Below are 23363 nucleotides of genomic sequence, written 5' to 3' on the forward strand. Positions count from 1 at the left end.
ACTGCGTGCCTACACCTCCACCAACCACCCGTAGCCCTGGGCAATCAATCACTCCGAGTCGAAGTGACCCTCCTCGTTCCTCCTCCTTCTCCAGATAACCCCCGGGGTGTTCAGGAGCGGTCGCTCTGAGTGGCTCTGAGTCCACGTGACCCGCAGCACGGGTCCTCTGGGCAACCGCCCGGAGCTCTGGTGCGGCTACTCAAGACCAAGCGTCCCACCACGCTTCTCCTCCAGGCAGCCCCCCTGTGTTCAGGAGCTGTCCCTTTAAGTCCAAACAACTCACCACTTGCCTTCTCCTCTGAGCAGCCGCCTGGAGCGCTAATGCAGTCACTGCGAGTCCAAACGACCCGCTGCGCTCCTCCTCCTCCTACTCCTACTCCTCCGGGCAGGCCCCGGGGTTCAGAAGTGGTCTGAGTCCAAACAGCTCGCCACGCAGCCCCTTCTCTGGCAACCGCCTGTAGCTCTGGTGTAGTCACCCCGAATCCAAGCGGCCGCGCTCCTCTTCCTCCTCCTCGTCCTCAGGGCAGGCCCCGGGGTTCAGAAGCGTCGTTCTGAGTCCAAACTGCTCGCCGCGCGGCTTCTCCTCTGGCAACCGCCTGTAGCTCTGGTGCAGTCACTCCGAATCCAAGTGGCCCCGCTCCTCCTCCTCCTCCTCAGGGCAGGCCCCGGTGTCCTGAGTCCACACAGCTCTCCTCGCCACTCTTCCCCTGGGCAGCCGCCGGAGCCCCAGTGGCTGCTCCGAGTCCCAGCGCTGTGCCGAGCGGCCTCCTTTACGGCGCTCCCAGCTGTCCGAGTTCACTGCTCCAGCGGGGGGAGAATGTTACTTTTTTAGAATGACTGGAGAAGCTTTCTGAAGTCCGGCCAGCCCTATTTCCCTACCAAGCAGGGCTTTTGTAGATAGTGAACAGCCAACCCAAGCAGAGAACAAGAGCCACAGGATATCAGCAGAGTATACTGGAAGTTCCAGGACAGATTAGCTGCCCCCATGGCTTCACTTGGGTACAAAGAACAGAACCTGTAGGCTGAGCCACCCACCCCCAGATTTCAGCACTGTAAACATATCAAATAGCAGCCCTGAAGACAGAAAACTTCCTACCTCCATGTTCCCTAAGGTCCCTCCTTATAAAACAAATCACCTGCCTAGGGTAGCCAAGAGTCGCAAGGTAGAGAAGTAGGGAGATAAAGAACTCATGTTTGAATAATCTCTTCATTTCTTTGGCATGATATGGAGAAGAGGATTGTGAGGTCAGTTGCATTTCTATATGAAGGGTGTCCAAAGCTGGTGTCTACCCGGCCTTGACTGCTAGAACGATTCCATGGAAGGGACAGCCAGGTCGCAGGTGCTCTGGATCCTTTGTGCCAATCATAAAAATGTCACAACTGTCCCATCCTTGCCAATCTGCCAGGGCTCCAAGGGGTAAAAACGGATAATTATCCTTTGAGAAACAGAGAAAAGGATGTCAGCCCCTTAGCAAAAAACTCATTTTGCAAGACACCCACCAGGCACCCCTCCCATCTACCCATGAAGTATTTGCTAGCCTGCTCATCCAAGTTAATGATCCTCTCCTGGCCCCATCATCTTGCACTTGTTAGCCACAGGGTAGTGGGACTAACAAGTGCAAGATGATGGCTGCACATCAGCATGCCCCACCCAAGACAGACACAACACCGTGGCCTCAGTGGGTATGCTGTGTGTTCATCCAAGTCTGTCAGTCTGTGGGCTCAGAGAGATGGACTCCTCCCCTAAGTGCAAGCTCCCTAGGGTATGCCCAGGATATCAGGCACTTCTCTTCTCTCAAAGTCTGACTCGGGTCAGGTACAGGGTGACCCTAATGTCTGTGGAATAATCGAATGTGCTCCTTTCACAGAGATGACTGGAAATTCCTGGTGAAGAGTATGAGGGTGGAGACAGGTTGGCAGGGGCTAACAGCCTCTTTTCCCATCTGCCAAATCAGCATAATGGAGACATCTATCTCATGGGATGGCAAGTCTTCACAAGGGGGTCAAGTCTTGTAAGGACCAAATGGGATCATGTGTGTTGAGTTCGTGGCACATGATAGGCATTAATACATAATTTATTGTTAGATTTATTATCTCTCTCCCCAGTCTGAGGATCTGAAGACCCATCAGGAGCAGCTGTTCCTCACTGGCATCCCTGATTCAATAAGGGTTTCATTCTAGAAGGTCTTTTTCAAGTTTCTCATGCCCTTAGTTCCTCACAGACATGGACTTGACTTGGGAATATTTTTCACTCAGCAGGAAACTTTAACCTTATCACAGTGTGCCAAGTTTGTGTACTAGGCCCTTCTTGTGGGGAGGAGAGGTCATTTAACCTTCCCCTCTCTGCTCACAGGAGAGGAGTATGGAAAGTGGAGATGGTTCATTTCCAGTTTTGTTTTGGATCCCTCACCTGTGAAAGACCCAGAACTTGTTGTCTAGATGTCTAGATCAGTGTTCTTTTCACTACTCTATCACCCACCCTCCAACTTTACCTGGGACCTGGTTGAGCCAATGTTGCATGGTCTAAGGACATACCCAGATTTCCTTCTGAACAGCCTAGAAAAGATCTTTTCTGGGAGAATTAGATTCTCTCTGACTTCTTCAGGGTAATAATGTCCTCCTACTTTGCCTGGTGTCAAGACAGATGCAGGGCATAGGCCATCTCAATGACCCTTGCAATGCCTCCTGGGGAATGGTCGAAAGAGAGCCTTCCAAGTGGACAGAGGGAAACACTGTGATCCTAGAAGCCATGCCTTCCCAGGCTTCTCAGTGTGAAAATAAAGCACAATGAAAGCAACATCAAGAGAGCTTTTCAAAATGGGTTCAGGAGTTCATTAAAGGAAGCAGGACTTGCGTACTTTTGAAACCATTATCAAAAATTGAACTTAGGTTCCCTCCACCCTTTGATTGTGGGTATCTGAAATTATCTGAATCCTGAACTACAGGCAGGAGAATTCCATTGTGCTCAGAGTCCTAAAATGCATATTAAGAGATTATTGGGCTCATTTTATGGCCATTTTTACTAAATATGTATTTTCTTTCTTTACATTCTAACCATTCAGGCACCCTTGTTCTTTCTCAAAGAAGATTCCTACAAAGGAATTTTACTGCTTTGTAATCATGGAACACTGCTTGGTCATATAAAATCTAACTTTCCCTGCCTTTCTCGGAATACTGGTTCAAAGCTGTCTCCCCAGTTGCAATTCCTAAGACTACAAATGTTGTTTTACAATTCTGAGTTTGAACTGATCAACAGCAAGAACCACTTCATATCCAGAAATTCATCCAATCCTAGCATACCTGAACTCAGACCCACCAACAGGAAGGAGGAGTCAAGAGGCTCAGGACTCTGGGCAAAGCAAGGAATGAAATTTCCCCCCTTTTTATGCAGGGCCGCTATCACTGCCTCATTTTGCAGAGCAGTCCTAAATGGGTTCTCTCATTAACACAACACACCTGTCCTGGCCTAGGGCCAGCTCCTTGGTGAGGAACTCGAAGAAACCCGCACTGTGACCCCGATTCTCTTCCGCAGTGCCCACCATGCCAACGGAGGAGACAATCAGCTGGACGCAGGGTTCTGTGGATCCACACAGCGCCATGATCAGGCCGGTCCGCACCGTCACATTCACCCGCTGCAGGGGACACGGAAGTTTCACCTGAATCTGAGGCGACTGGGCTAGAACTGGGGACCTGGGCGTACCAAAGCCGAGATGCGGAGACTCTAGGCAACCGGCCTGAGTTTTCGGAGGTTAAGTCGGGATAATGAACAAGGAACAATGAGAAGCGGGGCCCGCGGGTTCATGGGCATGGAAGGTTAGAGGTTGGAGGATCGATGAAGGTTCCTGAGAAGAGTTCGAATCACTGTGGCGAGGCGAAGAGTGGACAGAGCCTGACCCCACTATGCCAACCTTCCCTCCAGCTCCAGCCCTCGCTCACGTTCTCAGGTTTGCCCAGAATGGCGGCGGCGGTCGCGCAGAGCCGCTTCTCCAGTCCGGCGGGCACGCGGTTGACCGGCAAGTTGGTGTCCAGCTCGATCGTGGGCATGTTCCTCAGGAGAAGACGACCAAGAGGCTTAAAGATGCTGAGTTCTAACTTCCCCGGGTAAGTAAAATAGAGAGCAGGGGCGGGGCGCCACAACAACTAGGCTCGTAGTTGGCTGACCAGAGACTTACCACTCCGGGATTGGCTGCCCAGAGTACGTACATCCCGGCCTCAGCAGACACCTGCAAGTGTCTGCCCTGATTTCTCTAAGTCAGAATTCCAGCACACTGGAAAACTCCGGCTGTATCAAGGACCCGCCTACCCGCTGCAGCAGGCTGTTGGTGGTTCTCTCTTTCCTGGGATTTTCCGGTTCAGGTGCATGGGACCACGGTTTCTAACCCTTTATTTAGAGAGGGGTCTTAACACACACACACACACACACACACACACACACACACACACACACACACACCCCCTGTAGAGGTCTTCCACAAGCTGACCATAATCGCCAGTGTCACGAAGATTTGAAGGGTGTTTTTTTTTTTGTTTTGTTTTTGTTTTTTTAACAATTGGAATAGATTTATACATGGGATGGGATGGAGGAAGCTTAAAACCATGTAAGGATAAACAAAGAAAAATCACAAAATACAATTATACAGAACTAAAATACTCTTCAAATCAGTCATAAAACAAATTGATTCCAAAATCGATGTGCAAATGGAAAGTCAACATTCAATAAGCTGAAATTTTTTAAAACGAGTTGTTACCATTTCAAAGTCACATATCTTCACATTCGGTATAGAAATCTGAGCTCCCCTTGAACAATCAGGAGACATGGTGACACAAATTGGTGCCGGTGGTGCTGGGAAAGATCCTTAGGTTAGTTGTACCATCCCTGTCTGGTCCCCACAGACACACCTGCCTTTTCAGATTCTTACTCCTAATGCTGAGCCACATACCACTAGGGGGTAGCAAAGGGTATCATAACTCAAATTAGTATGTTGGTTCAAAATGATTCTCAGTATTGGAAAGTCATTTTAATTGGAAATTTCAAATATAATTAAAATTCTGTGGGTGTATAGTTGCAATTTCAATTATGCATATAAATTACTATATAAGTGTGCATAAAAAAGGATCTCCATGGGAATTCGGGGCCAGGGGCTCTGTCTTGACCTTTCCTGTCCCTTTATTATTATTTATTAGACACCAGCTTATCAGAGGGTCTGGGACACAAGACAGGTAAATTGTGACAGTTCAGAGGAAATGTCAAGAACAGGTGACAAGTCTTGGATCCAGAGTTGGAAAAAGAGAAGACAATGGTCTCTTGCCTAAGAGAAATCAAGTCTGCTTAGCAGTACCTTCAGGGTCATGAACAGGACTTCCCAAATCAGGGACTTCCCTCCCTGCAAGGAGGTTCATGAAGCAGTCTTGCAACCTGCCTGTGGAAAATAGGTAGCAACCCCTCAGGAAGAGAGAGACCTAGGAAATCAAGGCCATCCCTAATCAGACATCTCTATGCAGGGTCAACCAACACGTGGGACATGTACTCAGCCCAGGACTGAAGGAGGGAAACATTGGAGCTGAGGAGCCCAGAGAGTCAGCTGTCCTGGCCTGGGGATGGGGAGGTCAAGGAAATCTTCCTGGAGAAGCAACATCATGCCAAATGCCAAAAGAACAGGAGGGTATCTGGCAGAGAAGGTGAGGAGGGAATAGTATGAGTCAAGACTGGCAGGAGAAAGGTCTGAAATGAATGTAGTTTGGAGGCAGGGAGGCTTGAAGGGATAGGGTCAAGATTTTCAATGCTAAGTGCAATGACTTATACTTTAGGGGCAGTGAGGAAATCTACTTAATGTCAAATAGCCCTCCAGAAAGGTGATATTCTATCTGCAACAGAGTATGAGCATGCTCATTTCATGCTCTCTCATATACACAGGGCCAGGAACTAAGGAAATGCTCTGCAAATATTAGTTCAGAGTATGGCTTTCAAAAATATATGCACACAGTAAACATAGTATGTGGATCTTGAACTCATGTATATTTACTTGCTTATGACTGAAGGTAGACATGTTTAGCTCTATTTATTGGCCAATTTCCTCTTCAAACAAACCCTTCCTTGATTTCTTGGCCAATGTTCCTCCAATTTTTTATTGTTCCTCTTTTAATTTTAATGCATGCATTTTCCTTTTTATTAGTTCTTTTTAATTATACATAACAGTATGATTCCTTTTGACAGAACTATAAAAGCATGGCATATATCTTGTTCTAATTCAGTCAGTCCCCAGTACCTTTCCTTTCCCTTCCCTCCCCCCGACCCCAGCTCCCTTTCCCCTATTGATCTTTCTATAATTTATCCATAGTTAATAAACTAATTTCATGTGGGTGTACATGATGGTGAGATTCATTGTAGTATATTCATATATGTACATAGGAAAGTTATGTCAGATTCATTCTAATGTCTTTCCTTTCTCCATCTCCTCCCTTCCCTTCATTCCCTTTTGTTTGCTCCCAGTGGAGCAAACTTCTATCCCCCACCCCCAACACCAACTTATGTGGGTTAGCTTCCACATATCACAGAAAACATTCAACTTTTGGTTTCTGGAGATTGGCTTATTTCACTTAGCACTATAGTCTCCATATCCATCCTTTTACCACCAAATGCCATAAAGTCTTCTTTATGGCTGAATAATACCCAATTGTATACATATACCACATTTTCTTTATCCATTCATCTGTTGAAGGTCACCTAGGTTGGCTGCATAGCTTAGCTATTGTGAATTTTGCTGCTATAAACATTGATGTGTCTGTATCACTGCAGTATGCTGATTCTAAATCCTTTGGATATATACCGATAAATGGGATAACTGGGTCAAATGGTGGCTCCATTCCTAGATTTTTGAGGCATCTCCATACTGCTTTCCAGAGTGGTTTCATCAATTTGCAGTCCCAGCAACAATGTATGAGTGTACGTACCCTCTTCCCCATATCCTCACCAACATTTGTCATTACTTGTATTCTTGATAATTGTTATTCTGACTAGAGTTAGATGAAATATCATTGTAGTTTTAATTTGCATTTCTCTAGTTGCTAGAGATGCTGACCATTTTTTCATATACTTGTTGACCTTTCGTATTTCTTCTTTTGAGAAGTGTCTGTTTAGTTCCTTTGTCCATTGTTTATTGGTTGGGTTGTTTGATTTTTTTTGTGTTGAGTTTTTTGAGTTCCTTGTATATCCTGGATATTAGCTCATCTGATGAGCAGGCGGCAAAGATTTTCTCCCATTCTGTAGGCTCTCTTTTTGTACTCTTTAAAGGGCTAAGAAAAGGGCTCTCTTTTTGTACTCTTTAAAGATCTTCCCTGTCCGCATGCCTGACATGACCTTTGCACACCCTTGAAGAAACATCTAAAGACTGACTTCTGGGTGGGTTTGACTCACTCACAAAAACTCAGTCATTCACTTATCTCAAGGCTATCACTCCCTCCCTTCAGGGATCTGGCCAGTCCTTGCGGGGATGAGGGTCCTGAAGGGGATCACTAGGCCTTGCAGGTTGTTAGAATAGAACTTTCTTTTTCTAATTTGTATTCAAGGAACACCACTAGGAATAAGACTATGGAGTCTCATCCATGGAGAGGACACTCTGCCTGGAACCCCAATTGGGATTCTGAAAACTGCCCCAGGGACTCCCAGTTACATGACTTTGGGGGTTGGTGTTTCCCCCTATCTGCTGATGTATTTTCTTTCTCTCTCGTCTATCACCTTTGCATTGCTCTTGCTTCCATATCATTACTAAAATAAATGCTATCTTGTATAAAGAGAGTGTTTTCATTGTCTATGAGATCTGACCTGGTAAATTCAGCAGCTGCACACATGTGTAGTGCTTTAACGTTACACTCTTGTTTCCTTTGCTGTGAACAAGCTTTTTAATTTGATGCCATCCCATTTATTGATTTTTGTTTCTACATCTTGTACTGTAGGAGTCTTGTTAAGGAAGTCAGTTCTTGAGCCAACATGTTGGAGTGTTGGGCCTATGTTTTCTTCTGGAAGTCGCAGGGTTTCTGATCTAATTCCGAAGTCTTTGATCTACTTTGAGTTTTGTGCAGGGTGAGATATAAGTGTTAAATTTCATTCCACTATATATGGATTTCAAGTTTTCCCAGCATTATTTTTTCTTCAATGTATGTTGTTGGCACCTTTGTCAAGTATGAGATAACTGTATTGATGTGGGTTTGTCTGTGGCTTCTGTTCTATTCCACTAGTCTTCATGCCTGTTTTGGTGCCAGTACCATGTTGTTTTTGTTACTATGGCTCTGTAGTATAATTTAAGGTCTTGTATTGTGATGCCTTCTGCATTGCTTTTCTCGCTAAGGGTTGATTTGGCTATTCTGGGCCCTTTATTTCTCCAAATGAATTTCACATTTTTTGTGATAAGTTTCTAAGAGCACGCTAAAGAACATTACTTATTTCTAACATAACTTTATCAACATTATTCCTGGTGTTTTCCGTTTAACCCTTTTTTTCTTGCATACAATTTCATTGACTATAAAATTTATCACACTTTTCTTTGTTGAGTTCTCTAACAAACATTAATTGGATGTCTCCTCATGTCCTCCCAGTCTGATTCTTTTTATTTAATATCTCCACATCAGGGAATTATGTGTGTAGCTTGTATTTTTTTTTTTCTAGCCTCAAAAGGTAGTATTTCCAGGCAGTATGCAAAAGGGAATAGGACTAACTGCTGGTAGCTCAGGAATTAAGACACATTGGGGGAATCTCTACTTGATTCACTCTGTGCCTTGGTTTCCCCTCTAGGCCACAAGTTGGTTAGATTTGGCAGTCTTTTGCATTCTAGAATATGGTGTTTTAAGTTCTCAGATCTGAATGGAAGTTTTGTTTTATTTTAATTTTTAATTTTTTTGTTCTGGAGATTGAACCAATCCCCAGTCCTTTTTATTTTTATTTTGAGACAGGTTCTCACTAAGTTTCTTAGGGCTTCACTAACTTTCTGAGGCTGGCCCTGAACATCCAAATCTCCTACTTCAGCCTCCTGAGTCACTGGTATTACAGGTGTGCATCACCACACCCAGTCTTGAATGGAAGTTTTTAAAGAGAAAGCACTATCACTTAAACATCCTTGTTTCCTGTGACTCGCCTTCTACCAAATGACCCTGCCACAGCAACTCCGCAGGGCTGTGTGCTGCCGGGACAGGTACTCATTCACCCGGGCTCTGGCTTGCAGGTCCTAGGGGTACCAGTGGTCAGGGGCCTTGTACTTGCGGCTCAGATACAAGAAAATGGCCACACTGTGGGAACATGACAGGGGTGGAGAACATGCCCTGGTCACTCTTCAGTCATTTGGTGGGGCATTTTCACCATTCACATCATGCAGAGCAAGAATGTGAGGCTCAGAGAGGTCAAGTGACTGCCCAGGGTCACACAGCTCTACACTGGGCTATCCCATCATCTGAACCAAGGATGCTAAGTGAGAAACAAAATGCCATGGATTTCAGAAGGAACCAGGGACTCAGGGAAGACTTCCAGGAGGAAAGGGTACCCAGTGTGAGTCTTGAGGGATTACAGCAACTTGAATACTATTCCCCACCATATCCACAAGATGGACAGAGCCAGGAGTAAGGCCACTGCCCCTCCTGACTCTCCTGGGACTAGGAGAATCCTCCCAGGTGACATGAGGGCATTACTTGCCACCCTGTCTCCCCTTCTCTCCACCTGTTCAAAGTTTTTAGCCCCTTCATCCAGGAAACTCTTCCTGACCTTCAGCTCTCATTTGTTGCAGCCTGACCCCCAGAGTTCATCATGCCTCCCTGGGTGTTGGATTGTGCCTCAGCTTCAGGCTCTGCAGTCAATGGCTGTGAGTATAAATCTGGCTCTACTAGGAAGGCACTCTGTAACCTTGGTAAAAGATACCAGCACCATTGTGACCAACCCTTTGGGTTGGCCTTGGCTCCCATCTCTCCCATCTATGTCTAACCTTTCAACAAACCCTTCAGTTCCATGTTTTGACATCCATCACAGCCAATTTCCCTACCCTGCATCACCACCAGCTTATTAGGGACCCAGCAACTTGTTCCTAGATTATCACTGTAGTCTTCTCATTGTTAAAACACAGGTCAGTCATAGCACTCCTCTGCTCTAATTTCCCAACAGCCCCACCCATGCATAGGAAAAACCAAAGCTGTCCCTGTGCCACATGCTCCCTTCTGTCCTTCACACCTGCATTTTTCTTCTTGCTCACCCCAACCACAATACTTCCCACCATGCTCTTAACCAGTACCCCAAGCTTGCTCTCACCTTGGGCTTTTGCCCTTGCTCTTCCCTCCACCTGGAACACACTTCCCCACATCCAGTACCTCCATTATGTAGATTCCTGCTCAGATGCCACCTCCTCAATGTTCCACTCCAAATACCACCCATCCACCCCCACACACCTACCTTCTCCACAGTATTCTCCACCTAACTTGCTACCTGCTTATGTAGGTTGTCAGCTCTTTCCACTAGAATGTGAGCTCCATGAAGGTAAAGACTTTTAGATGTGCTCTATTCAATCCTGGACCAGGTCTTGGCCTTAGTGTGTGCTCAGCATAGCCATGAAGCTCACTGTGTATTCCCTCATTTCCCCAGGGAAACAGCACTTCCTCCCAGGATTTGTGGGAAAAGTGGTCACTTGGAGATATCTGATGCAGCTGTGTTGCTTCACACTTAGCATTCTCCTTCCTGCTGAGTCCTGGGTTGGTTGGAAAGGGGCCTGAAAGTAAGGTGGGTCTTAGACCTTGTGGAAGTTTGATTCCTCTGCCAGCTTTACTTTCCTCATAAGCACAATTGAGGATGGTGTAGGAGATGTCATAAGTTAAATAGCCTCTCCCAACCCTGTTACCTTTGCCTGCTTCAGTCATTTCTCCACCCTGGGGCCGGCATAGGTACTTGGAACACAAGCCATGATTCAAGTTGTCAACATCAACAGAGATTGCTGATTATCCTCACAAGGTTTGGAGGCAGGCCAGGGTTCTATTATCCTTCAGCCAATATGAAGTTCCATCCTTCACGGCTTCATCTGGGTAAAGGAATCAGTGTAGTGCTGACCTGCAGGAGAGACCAGTGAGGTGGGTGGAGAGGAGAACCTTGAGACCTTTAAGATCTCTGCCTGTCCCCATTCCTAAATTCAATTACCACCTTCTTTGGGGGTGGGGGCATCAGAGAAGAGGAGGCCACTGTGCTGGTCCCTGGACCATAGACACTGACCCCATCTGCTTTGTGCCCAACCCCTTGGAGCCTGGGCCAAGCAGAATTTCAATTTGGCCCCGGGGTGAGGTTAGGGGATTCCCTGGAGTTTTAATCCACCCATCATCCAAGTCAGCTCCATCCAGTCTTCTGGATGGCACTTCAGTTTTCTCCCTGAGCTCTACTCTTGGTGTTCTGATTTATCTTTGCACGCCAGATGGAGAATCAGGCCTTTCCAATAAGGCTGGGAGAAACATCTACACCTCAGAGCTCCAACCGGTGAAACACCTGGGCAGAAGGAAGGAGCGCAGAAATACTTGGGACAAGCCAGGGAAAGGAACTCCAAGGTCTGGCTTTTAATGAGAAACCTCAGCAGTGGCCAGGTACAAACCCAGCAGGAAGAGGAACACTTCATTGGAAACTCATTTTATTAACTATGTAGATCATACAGAATGAAAATTTGAACTTGGTATTTCATTGATGCACTAAAAATAAATCATCAAGCCTCTAACTGCTCAGGGAAACAGTGCTCACTAGTGTCATGAACAATGAACTCTGCATAGAACACTGGAACACTAGAGATGGAGACTTCCTTTGTGCTTCCCTCAATCAACTCAAATACACTTTGAAACATAAAGTCACAATCTGATATTTAGATGGGGAGCAGGAATGATATTCATCCAGTTTCTAGTTGCAGACATTGCATTTACACAGCTAACATGCTGGTGGACTGTATTTCCCAGGTTTGGCATAGGTTGTACAAAGTGAACGGCTCCAGAGAATTCTCAGCAAGATTCAAGGTGCAGAGTCAATGCCAAGAAAGTTCCCTGAAGCTAACCCTGTTCTCTTGACTAGCACAGCAAACTAGACAGTTGATGGCCCAGGCCAAACGAGGCTGAGGTTAGGATTCTCAGGATATCAGTAGAATAGAGAAAGTTCCAGGTCAGATCAGCTACCCCCATGTTCCCACTCATCTGCACAAGAGTGTACAGAGCAGAACTCCAGGCCAAGTGACCCACCCACATATTTTAGCACAATAAGTGCATCAAATAGCAGCCCTGAAAATAGGAAATATCTCACATCCATGTTCCCTAAGGTTCCCTCTTTATAAACCAACCCTCTGCCCTTGGTGGACCAGGATGCTGGGGAGTGGAGTAAGGAAGTAAAAAACTCATGTTTGAATAATGAAGAATGTTTTGTTTATTTGTCATGAGGATAAGGAGAGGAGCACTATGAGGTCACAGAAATATCTGCACAAAAGGTGCCCAAAGGTGATATCCGCCCGGCCTTGCCTCTGCCAAGAGAACACTCTGGAAGGGGCAGCCAGCTCACAGATGCCTTGGATCCTTTGTACCAGTCATAAAAATGTCATGACGGTCCCTTTCTTTCCCAGCTGCCAGGGCTCCACAGGGCAAAAGCGGATAATTATCCTTTGAGAAACAGAGAAAAGGATGTCAGCCCCTTAGCAAAAAACTCATTTTGCAAGACACCCACCAGGCACTCCCCATCCACCCATGAAGTATTTGCTAGCCTGCTCATCCAAGTTAATGATCCTCTCCTGGCCCCATCATCTTGCACTTGTTAGCCACAGGGTAGTGGGACTAACAAGTGCAAGATGATGGCTGCACATCAGCATGCCCCACCCAAGACAGACACAACACTGTGGCCTCAGTGGGTATGCTGTGTGTTCATTCAAGTCTGTCAGTCTGTGGGCTCAGAGGGATGGTCTCCTCCCCTAAGTGCAAGCTCCCTGGGGTATGCCCAGGATATCAGGCACTTCTCTTCTCTCAAAGTCTGACTCGGGTCAGGTACAGGGTGACCCTAATGTCTGTGGAATAATTGAATGTGCTCCTTTCACAGAGATGACTGGAAATTCCTGGTGAAGAGTATGAGGGTGGAGACAGGTTGGCAGGGGCTAACAGCCTCTTTTCCCATCTGCCAAATCAGCATAATGGAGACATCTATCTCATGGGATGGCAAGTCTTCACAAGGGGTCAGGTCTTCTAAGGACCAAATGGGATCATGTGTGTTGAGTTCGTGGCACATGATAGGCATTAATACATAATTTGTTAGATTTATTATCTCTCCCCAGTCTGAGGATCTGGAGACCCATCAGGAGCAGCTGTTCCTCACCAGCCTCCCTGATTCAATAAGGGTTTCATTCTGGAAGGTCCTTTCAAGTTTCTCATGCCCTTAGTTTCTCACAGACATGGACTTGATTTGGGAATATTTTTCACTCAGCAGGAAACTTTAACCCTATCATAGTGTGCCAGGTTTGGGTGGTAGGACCTTCTTGTGGGGAAAAGAACTCTTTTAGCCCTCCTCTCTCTAATCACAGGAGTCTGGAAGTGGAGATGGTTCATTTCCAGTTTTGTCTTGGATCCCCCACCTTTGAGAGACCCAGAACTGGTTGTCTAGACATCTAGACTAACGTTCTTTCCCTCAATCTCAGATAGGACCCTGAAGCAGGATCACTATGTCTGGTTGCACATCAGTCCCAAAGGGATCCTCACTACTGCGACGCACCGGTCCTGGTCCAAGGCCAGCTCCTTAGTGAGGAATTCAAAATAACGGGCGCTGTGGCCACGGTTATCCTCTGCCGTACCCACGACGCCAATGGAGGAGATCACTAGCTGGACACAGGGCTCTGTGGTTCCTCCCAGTACCATGGTCAGGCCAGGCCGCACAGTGACGATCACACGCTGTGAGGGATACAAAAGTTTCACGAAGGTGGGCGGGTGGGACTGCCTTAGGGCATAGGGGCGCGTGAGGCCGGGACGCGAGGGGGTCTGAGGGGATCAAGACACCAGCTAGGGCCCCGGGAAGTCACGCAGGGTACCTGGCTGGGGAGTGCGACAAGGTCAGATGCGGGGAAATGGGGGTAGGAAAGGTCAAAAAGGTTGGCTGTCCTATGAAATTCCCTGGGGAAAACAGTCCGGGTCCCTGGGGAGGGGCGGAGAATGAACTGGGCCGGATCCCTGGCCCCCGAGCTCCCAGGGCAACCCGACCCTTGCTCACGTCCTCAGGTTTGCCCAGGATAGCAGCGGTGGCCGCGCAGAGCCGCTTCTCCAGCCCCGCAGGCACGCGGTCGGCGGGCAAATTGGTATCTAACTCAATGATCGGCATGTCAGGGCACAGGCACAACCGGTACAGCTAAGAAGAGCTCGCAGAGTCCAACTCCCGTTGCCTGCAGCGGAATAGGAAAGGAGGCGGGGCGCCGGGGTAACCAGGCTCCTCATTGGCTGAGCAGAGCAAGCGCATTCCGATTGGCTTCCAGAGTTACACCCCATCCCTCAGTCACGTGCGTGCGCGGGCACCACATTTCCGGAGGTTTTACCTCTCTGCAAGTCGGATGTAACCCTACCTCGGACTGGAGGCTGGCCATTCGCGGCCTTGCCCTCTCCCCTCCGGTAGGCGGCAGTGGTTTTCCCTTTCCTGACGTCGAGTTGTTCGGTTAAACTATTCCTAATCCATACTTAAATGCAGGTCCAAATACCCCCGTACAAATATCTGTAGGGCCCTTCACAGGCTCCCTCGACCCTAATAACCATCGCCACGGAGGTTTAACTTTTATTTATTTATTTATTTTTAACGAGGTGCCACCATCTCAAAGTCAAAGATTCACCTTCAGTATGGGAATCTGCCCTTTCTTGAACAGTTTGGAATCCTGGTGACAAGTGCAGGCTCACTGGAGACTGTGAAAGACCCTCGGCGAGGGCATCTCCTCCTCTGTTGCCTCTGGTGTGAGTAGTGGCAAAAGATATTTAGAAGGTGAGGAGGGAAAAGTATGAGCTAAAGCCAGGAGGCCAAAGTAGGACTAGGAGAGGGATCTGAAATGAATGTAGTTAGGACGCAGGGAGCTTGTAAAGATAGGAGCAAGATCTTCAGTGCCAAGTGCAATGATTTGTACTTTAGCTTCAAGGAAGTGGGAGTACATGGAAAGTTTCCATAGAAGAGGGACAAGGCCATGTATGTGTTTACTAACGCTCTCTCCAAAGGTCAGACCTTATAAAGGTGGGATGAGGACACAAAGGGAATACAAGACTGATAATTGAGCAGAACTGTGGAACAGAGACTGTGTGGACATGTCCTGCTTACAGCCAAGGAACAAGTAGCTTCATCTCTTTTTTCTTACAACCCAGCATTTCCCTTGGTAGTTTTACTGACCAAGGCCATTCACTCAGTGCAACAAACTCTGAAATGACTGCATCAATTTCTCCTTCAAGGTAGAGTCTGCTGGAGGAATATCCTTAGCCTTCAGGATAGCTGCATGGGCTTCCTTCCCTACTGCAGCCTCCACACGCTGGCGCCAAGCAGCCAGCTTGGATTGGCATTTAAAGACTTGGCAACGAGCACTGGCAGGCTATGGGGAGAAGGAACAGGGTAGAGGGGCTGTGTAAAACCAAGGCAGCATGACCTGCTTTAGGGATCTAGGATTGAATTTTCCCTCCTTCACCATGTGTGTGAGGAGTTGGGTGTCCCCCCTCCCAGGGGACACTGGGAAGTCCCTCAACATCCCTGCAGTGAGGGCTTATCAAGATTCATTTTACAGATGAGGAGACTGATGCTCACAGGGTTAAGTGATTCCTCCAGGGTCCCATAGCCAGAAAGATCAACTTAAGTGGAGACATTAGCCCTCTCCCAGGAATTCCCACTAATTACCCTACCCCATGGAACTCACATGCATCAGCTTTGTGATGGCCACCAAGTCAGCCACAGAGATATGGGACCCAGTAAAGAAGGCCTGGTCTCTCAGGAACTTGTTTTCAGGCAGCTGAAGGCATCTGATCTACTTAGCCAAAGTGGCTGCCAGTGAGAAGTGGCTCCTGAGAAGGAGGCACTGGCTGGCCCAGGAACACAGGGAACATCATCTGGGTGGGTCAGCAGGCAGAGAGAAGGTGAGGCTCCACCTAATGCCCATCCTTTGCCCTACCCTTATCCCATTCAATACCAGTCCCACAGATTTTTTTCCCCACCATGTTCCTGCATGAAACTTTACCTGGCTCCTCACTGCCCTCAAGACCTCAACACAGAGCCTTCCCCAGTGCAGCAATCATCTGGTCAACTCTCCACCCACCTCTAACTCCAGCATTCTCAAGTGGTATACATGTATAAACACCCTGGGGTGTAGTTTGTCCATGTTCTTAAACACTTCGACTGGCAGTCTCTGGTATTCTAGAAGTTGGTGTTCTACCGTCTCAAATGTGAATAAAAGTTTTTATTTAGTTATTTTTCCACATTTTTATTGATGCATTATAATTATACACAACTGTGGGATTCATTGTTACATATTCATTCAGGCACATGATATAATATAATTTGGCCCATACCATTCCCCAATATTTCCCCTTTCCTTCCCTTTCTTGCTCCCCTGTCCTTTTCCTCTACTCTGCTGATCTCTCTTCACTTGTGAATGGAAATTTTAAATAACACCATCACCTAAGCCTCCTGTGAGGTGACCTTGTCTCCTGTGAGTCACCTTCTGTCACATGGCTCTGCTGCAGCAACTCTGCAGGGCTGTGTGCTTCCAGGACAGGTACTCATCCACCTGGGCTCTGGCTTGCAGGTCCTAGGGGTACCAGTGGTCAGGGGCCTTGTACTTGCGGCTCAGATACAAGAAAATGGCCACACTGTGGGAACATGACAGGGGTGGAGAACATGCCCTGGTCACTCTTCAGTCATTTGGTGGGGCATTTTCACTATTCACATCATGCAGAGCAAGAATGTGAGGCTCAGAGAGGTCAAGTGACTGCCCAGGGTCACACAGCTCTACACTGGGCTATCCCATCATCTGAACCAAGGATGCTAAGTGAGAAACAAAATGCCATGGATTTCAGAAGGAACCAGGGACTCAGGGAAGACTTCCAGGAGGAAGGGGTACCCAGTGTGAGTCTTGAGGGATTACAGCAACTTGAATACTATTCCCCACCATATCCATAAGATGGACAGAGCCAGGAGTAAGGCCACTGCCCCTCCTGACTCTCCTGGGACTAGGAGAATCCTCCCAGGTGACATGAGGGCATTACTTGCCACCCTGTCTCCCCTTCTCTCCACCTGTTCAAAGTTTTTAGCCCCTTCATCCAGGAAACTCTTCCTGACCTTCAGCTCTCATTTGTTGCAGCCTGACCCCCAGAGTTCATCATGCCTCCCTGGGTGTTGGATTGTGCCTCAGCTTCAGGCTCTGCAGTCAATGGCTGTGAGTATAAATCTGGCTCTACTAGGAAGGCACTCTGTAACCTTGGTAAAAGATACCAGCACCATTGTGACCAACCCTTTGGGTTGGCCTTGGCTCCCATCTCTCCCATCCATGTCCAACCTTTCTAGAAACCATGCCATTATTTGAACCTGAAAAGAACTCAGAGTCAGTCATTCCCCATGGTACACCACCACTGTGTTGACCTGGGGCCTAGCACCTTATTCTTGGATTTCCTTGGTAGACTTCTCACCACAGGCCGGGGGATCATTTCACATAACATAACTCTCCTTTGTGGGGAGACATGATGTGAATCAAAGTGTTTGATTACCTCATGGTTGGGTTGCACTTGCACTGGGATCCCCCTGTATGAAAGTACAGGGTTAACATTCCTCTGTGCAAAAGTACCAGGTTAATGTCTGTAATCCCAGCATTTCCAGAGACGAGGCAGGGGGATCATGAGTGCAAAGCCAGCCTCAGCAAAAGCGAGGCTTTAAGCAATTCAGTGAGAACTTGTCTCTAAATAAAATACAAAAAATAGCTGGGAATATGGCTCAGTGGTTGAGTGCCCTTGAGTTCAATCCCCGGTATCTCCTCTTCCCCAAAAAACTACTGGGTTAACATTTCCCCATTGCTATGGTGCACTGGCCCTTGGTTTCTCTGGGCAAACGTCCAGAGATAGCAGCTTTAACCTTGAATCCACACTGACTTCTAGGGAATTCTGAGCATAGCAAGGTAACCATAATGTCTTGTCCACACTGTGACCTTCAGGCCTGCCTTTCTGCTTGGCAGAAACTTTCTCACCAATAACCTTTCGATGATAAAACCTATATAACAAATGTGTAGAGCCAGCTCTGGATCACTGTTCTCAATCAGAGTTCAGTTCCCCACCTGATCCTGCTTCTTTCTCTAAATGTTTGTGTGTTTTTTCTTCATTTTCCATCACCCATTGTCAGTTTCTGAATTAACAGAGCAGGTCGCAGCACTCCTCTATTCAAATCCACCAATGGTCCCATTCACCTACAGGAAAAGCCCAACTTTTCCCTCTCCTGCCCCCTCCTCTCTTGCTTTGCCCCCCTCATCACAGCCACATTGAACCCTTGCTCTTTAGCCTTCACCCCAAGCAAGGTCCCACGTCATTACTTTCATCCTCACTCTTCCTTCCAACCAGAATACCCTTCCCTACATATCTTGCATCTGAGTCTGCAAGTTGCTGCTCAAATACCATCCCTTCAGTGGTACTTCCCTTGACCACCCATTCAAAATTGTACCCCAACCTATTTCCTCCACAGCACCCTCTACGTGGTTATGTCATTATTGTCAGTTCCCTCTAGAATGTGAGCTCCATGAGGGCTTACACAAGCCTCTGATTATGGCCAGGGCCTGGATGGTGCCTCATGCTGATGGGTGCTTGGTAAATAGTCACTGAGCTCACTGGGTGTTTCCTTGATACCCAGGGAAATACCGCTCACCCCCAGGGTATATGAGAGCAGTGGTTGCTTTGAGATACCTGGGGCTGCCACTATTCCACATTTAGCACTTTCCTTTTTGAGGACTGGGTTGGTAGGGAAGGGGCCTGAAAGCAGTCTTGGTCCACAACTTGCCCTCTCCCAGCTTGTTTTCTTATCTGTACCATGCAGAGGGAAACAGGCATGCCATAACTTCAACAGCCCCTCCCAGCCCTGGACATCTCTGCTTGCTTCTGCCCACTCTGTACCCTGCAGTTGGCACAGGTATTTGGGACACACACACTGTGGCCACAGTCATTAACAGTGGACATAGGCAGCTGATTGGCCCAACAGGCTTGGCTACAGGCTAGGGATCCATTACCTTTCAGCCAATGTGAAGTCCCCACCCTTTAAGGCTGGCACCTTCCTCAGAGGGTTCACCTGACCAAAGGATTCAGTGTAGTGCTGACCTGCAGGAGAGACCAGTGAGGTGGATATGGAGAACCCCAAGTCCTCTGAAGTCTCTGCCTGCCCCACCCTTAACTTCAGGCACCAGGATTTGGGGGGTGTATAGAGGAAGAGATGAACACAATGCTTGTCCATGGATCATAGATCACCCCACCTGCCCTGTGCCTACCTGATTGGAGCCTGAGCCAAGCACAATTTCAATTTGGGCCTGGGGAGAGGGTAATACTCTGGAAGCATAATCCACCTGATACCCCAGCCAGCTCCATCCAGGTTAGGCACTTCAGTCCCCTCTCCGAGCTCTACTCTGTCTCTTCTGATTTCTCTTCCCACCCTGGAGGCAGGGAGGGGGATCAGGCCCTTCTAACCAGGCTGGGTGACCTGTTCACACCCCCAGAGCTCCAGCCACCCTTATTCCCATCTCTATATCCAGAAGCGCTTGCCCCATTTGGCCACTTAGCCTTTAACAGCTCAGCACTTCTTCCTTTCCCGTGCCAAACCCTCAAAACTCCCTTCTCAAGATGGGTTCCCAAGTCCGAATCACTTCCACAGACTCCATCTCCAAGCCCAGGCTAGTGCTGGAGGGCACATTAAGTGCCCAATTAGTGTGTGGTGTGCAGGGCCTCCATCAAGCCAGGCTTCAGCTTAATCATAGACCTACCTGTGGGCCTCTTTTTCCTTCCACTGAATGGACACCATTTCTCCTGCCCATCCTCTCTCCAGAAACTGCCTGTAGCCACTCTATGTCCCACAGAAAGTGGCCCAGGGCAGCCAATGGGAGGGCTCAGCTGAGCAGGGGCCTTTGTCTGGATTGGTTATCTCCTGCATCCTTTACTGGATTCTGCTCCAACTGTGTTTCCAGGTCAATCAGACCAGCAGCACTGCATCTAAGTTAAGGATGTTGGTCTTCCCTACAGCTTTTCCACAGGGTTCTTCAAAGCCCTCAGGGCCCCAGTAGTGGGTGGAAACATTCAGGGGCAGGAGTAAGTCATGAGCAAGAAAAAAAAAAAAAAAACCTGAAGAATGACAAGGAAGACATGAAAGTAGAAGAGAACCAGGTGGATGGGGGCTGTCTCCTGCCTCAGAATGCAGAAACACAACAGATGGAGACAACTTCATTTTGGAAATTAAGAGGTATTTCAATCTTTTTATCCAGTCCCAGAGGTGAAAATAGTCTGGCCCTTTCTCCACTTCTCTCTTCTTTCCAAGGACTGTCTTCTCCCTTTTATCCTATATTTTGAAGAATGCCTTGTATTCACTAGACAAAGATTAGGGTTCTTTAAAAATACACAATTGACAACTGATGTAACAGCTGGATGTAACTGGAGAGACTGGCACTTCCTGCTTGTCTATACACCTAGCCTGACCACAAAGCGATGCCATAGGCAGAGGACCACCTGCACACCTGACCCATACTTCCCAGAGCTCCAACCCGGCCCACCTTTGAGCAGCTCCACAGTGCGCAGCTGGAAGGGGATGCCATTCCTCCTGGTGAAGATGTAGACAGTGCGGCAGGGCTGGGACAGCAGGTCTAAGAAAAGCTCCAGGCCCATGGTGAGATCGGCAGTGGGTGGGGTAGGGGCACAGGGGGCAGACCTACGAGTCTGACCAGGGGGCCGAGGACAGGAGGCCAAGGACAGGAGCAGGAACAGGAACAGTGGCAGAAATGGCTGGGCGCATAATTCACAGCAGTTCATGGAACAGGGAACCTGGCCTGACCTCGCCCTCCCCATTCACTGGATGACTCAGGAAAACATTGGGCCAATCAGTGGCACCTCCACTCTCTTGCCCCCATCCCCACGCCCTCAGAGAATCTGGTCTGAAGGTTTCTTCCCAGTTGGAGAGGGGTCAGACAGGCTGGCCTGGGTGCTGACCACCCCAGATCTCGCTGTCAGGTCAGATACCATCCTCAGACCTCAAAGTCCATCTTCTTCAGATGGATCAGGGAAAGGGTTAATGGGAAACAGAACACCAAAGACACTTCCAGCACAGACCCTCAGTGAATTTAGGGTGGAAAGATTGTGCTGTCTGCCATCAGCCCAAGCCTCCTCCCTCCATCCAGTGAGAGGGCTGAGAGAGGAGTGGCTTGGGATCCAAAGAGAAAGAATAGAGGTGCAGCAGCCTCCTCACTTGTGCCTGGACCCAGGTTCCAGGATGGAGGCTGGGGAGACTGTGGGGGCTGGTTGCTCTCTGCTGGGGTCAGGTCTACACCTTGTGAAGGAATTCTTCCCCAGTGCCTAGAATCGTATTCATTACATTCCAGCTAATCCGTCCTCAAAAAGCTAGAGCCCTGTGAGGCTTATCCAGAGGTCAGCAGATGGGCCTGGGATTATACAGAATTTCCCCACCTCTTTTGCAAGGCCAAGTTCCTCCAACTGCAGGTTTTTGTTTTGTCTTGGTTTTGGTTTTGGTACTGGGAATTGAACCTGGGGCCTCACCTACGCTAAGTCATGGCTTCTCCACTGAGCTACATCCCTAGCCCTTTCTTCTTATTTTAAAATTTTGAGACAGGGTCTCACTATGTTGATTTAAACTTGAGCTCCAACTGCCTCAGCCTCCCAGATAGCTGGGATTACAGGTGTGCACTACTATGCCCAGCTCCAACCGCAGTTCTGGGACTCCTGGGGTCTATGACTATAGTACCACTATTTCCCTTGAGAGCTTTCCAAGATGTAAAGACACTGTTCCCAAATTCAAGACTAGGAGAACGTCTCTTGGCAAGAGGATAAATTATTGGGAAGCTTGAGAAGAGCTTTGTCTTCCTGGCTCCAAATGGTCCCCATTTTAGGAACACTTATTTCTCCCTTGCCCCAACACCACCATCCAGACCTAGGAGAGTATCTTCTTGGGAGAGTAGTGCTGTAGCACTTTCCAGACTGAAAGGAACTGGTTTTCCACTCTTCCCTGCCCCTCAGTGCTTGCCAATTCTTCACAAATCACTTCTGGCCCTAATTATTGCAACATCCAATCTCCCTGCTTCTTCCTTGGCTGTCCTCCAGTCCAAACCCCACCAGCAACCAGAATATTATTCTAAAATGCAATCTGAGACTTCTATTCCTGTTTACAGTTTATAGCTAAGTGCCTAAGAATTGCATTTAAGCCCCTGCATGACTGAGCCCTTGAATTTTCTCCTCCTGACCAATTCTTCAGGACAGATGCAGGACTGGTGATAAATATTACTACATGCCAAAGGGCCATGTCCTGGGAGATCAGTAAACATGCTTGCGACCAACACATGAGATGCCTGCAGATCCTCGTGCTGTATGACATATCATTCTTGAAACCAGAGGGCTACAGAGCATTGGTGATTTCATTCTTAGCAACCATCAGGGGGAAGCTGACCCTCAGGGTCTGGGAAAGGGGGTTGTCTTTTGGATACAGACTAAGACCAGGGTCAAGGACAGAGGAAGGGCAAATAAAATATACAGCACTAGAAACAAAGGCTAAGGCTGAGCCCAGGTTTATTATTGAAACTTAAAACAAAATGCAGGGATTAAAGGTCTGGGTTTGTGTACTTATCATGACTGGGATGGAGCCCTGGCAGTAGGATCAGGGCAAGTAACTCTTGCTCTCTGGGCCCGCTTCCCACAGCATATTGGAAATGAAGGTGCTTTGTGAACTGCCAATGTGTTCACAGCGCTGGGGTGGGGCCTCCAAGTTCACTGGATCATGGCCAGCACTCTAGGCATCAGCTTTTGCTTTATGATGGGGTCTGCAGGGGGAGAGTCCTTGACCTTTAGAATGACCTCATGGGCCTCCTGGAAGAGGTCCTTCCCCACTGCAGCCTCTACTCGCTGGCACCATGCAGCCAGCTTGGGTCGACTTTCGAAGACCTGGCAGCCAGCACCCACCGGCTGTAGGAAGAAGATAATAGAGTAAAATGAAGCTGAGGACCTGCCTCCTTTGGCTGGTCTGTGGACACCAGTATTCCAGAAGGGGTTTCCACACACAAACATAATTTCACAGCCAGGTGAGGGCAGCATAAACAAGACTTCAGCAAGTAGTTGTCCACCCACCCCCATCTGTGGGCCCACACTATCTACAG

The 23363-nt window shown here is 48.0% G+C and overlaps 2 protein-coding genes and 1 pseudogene across 3 annotated transcripts in view; all 3 read right to left on the minus strand.

Moving 5' to 3' along the window:
- Positions 1 to 891: 891 nt before the first annotated feature.
- On the minus strand, positions 892 to 14399 carry DDT (D-dopachrome tautomerase). The gene is made up of 5 exons (XM_079150409.1): positions 14231 to 14399; positions 13726 to 13914; positions 3937 to 4140; positions 3457 to 3632; positions 892 to 1436 (listed from the first exon to the last, which is right to left on the minus strand). Exons 1-5 carry the CDS (start codon positions 14336 to 14338, stop codon positions 1364 to 1366), a joined length of 750 nt encoding a protein of 249 aa, XP_079006535.1. The 5' UTR covers positions 14339 to 14399; the 3' UTR covers positions 892 to 1363.
- Positions 14343 to 22981, minus strand: LOC306668817 (glutathione S-transferase theta-3-like; annotated as a pseudogene). The gene is made up of 6 exons (XR_013766741.1): positions 20760 to 22981; positions 19236 to 19323; positions 16692 to 16842; positions 15894 to 16083; positions 14838 to 15575; positions 14343 to 14399 (listed from the first exon to the last, which is right to left on the minus strand). The product of XR_013766741.1 is annotated as a glutathione S-transferase theta-3-like (transcript).
- LOC306667696 (uncharacterized protein) overlaps positions 22978 to 23363 on the minus strand; it is a gene marked incomplete at its 3' end in the record, with an annotated part of 29563 nt that continues 29177 nt past the window's right edge. The window contains exon 10 of the mRNA XM_079150410.1: positions 22978 to 23172. Within this exon, the coding sequence (XP_079006536.1) occupies positions 22978 to 23172 (195 nt within the window). The remainder of the gene's footprint in view (positions 23173 to 23363) is intronic.

The sequence above is a fragment of the Sciurus vulgaris genome, assembly GCF_902686455.1.
Source record: "Sciurus vulgaris genome assembly, chromosome: 8".
Taxonomy (NCBI): domain Eukaryota; kingdom Metazoa; phylum Chordata; class Mammalia; order Rodentia; family Sciuridae; genus Sciurus; species Sciurus vulgaris.

Excerpts from the sequence above, each read along its gene's own strand:
- DDT (XM_079150409.1), bottom strand. The coding sequence starts at position 14,338 with ATGCCGATCATTGAGTTAGATACCAATTTGCCCGCCGACCGCGTGCCT. Across the intron at positions 4,141-13,725 it reads AGGACCGGTGCGTCGCAGTA|TTGTTGTGGCGCCCCGCCCC; the intron begins GTGAGGATCCCT and ends CTACGAGCCTAG. Across the intron at positions 1,437-3,456 it reads CTGGCCCTAGGCCAGGACAG|GATAATTATCCGTTTTTACC; the intron begins GTGTGTTGTGTT and ends TGTTTCTCAAAG.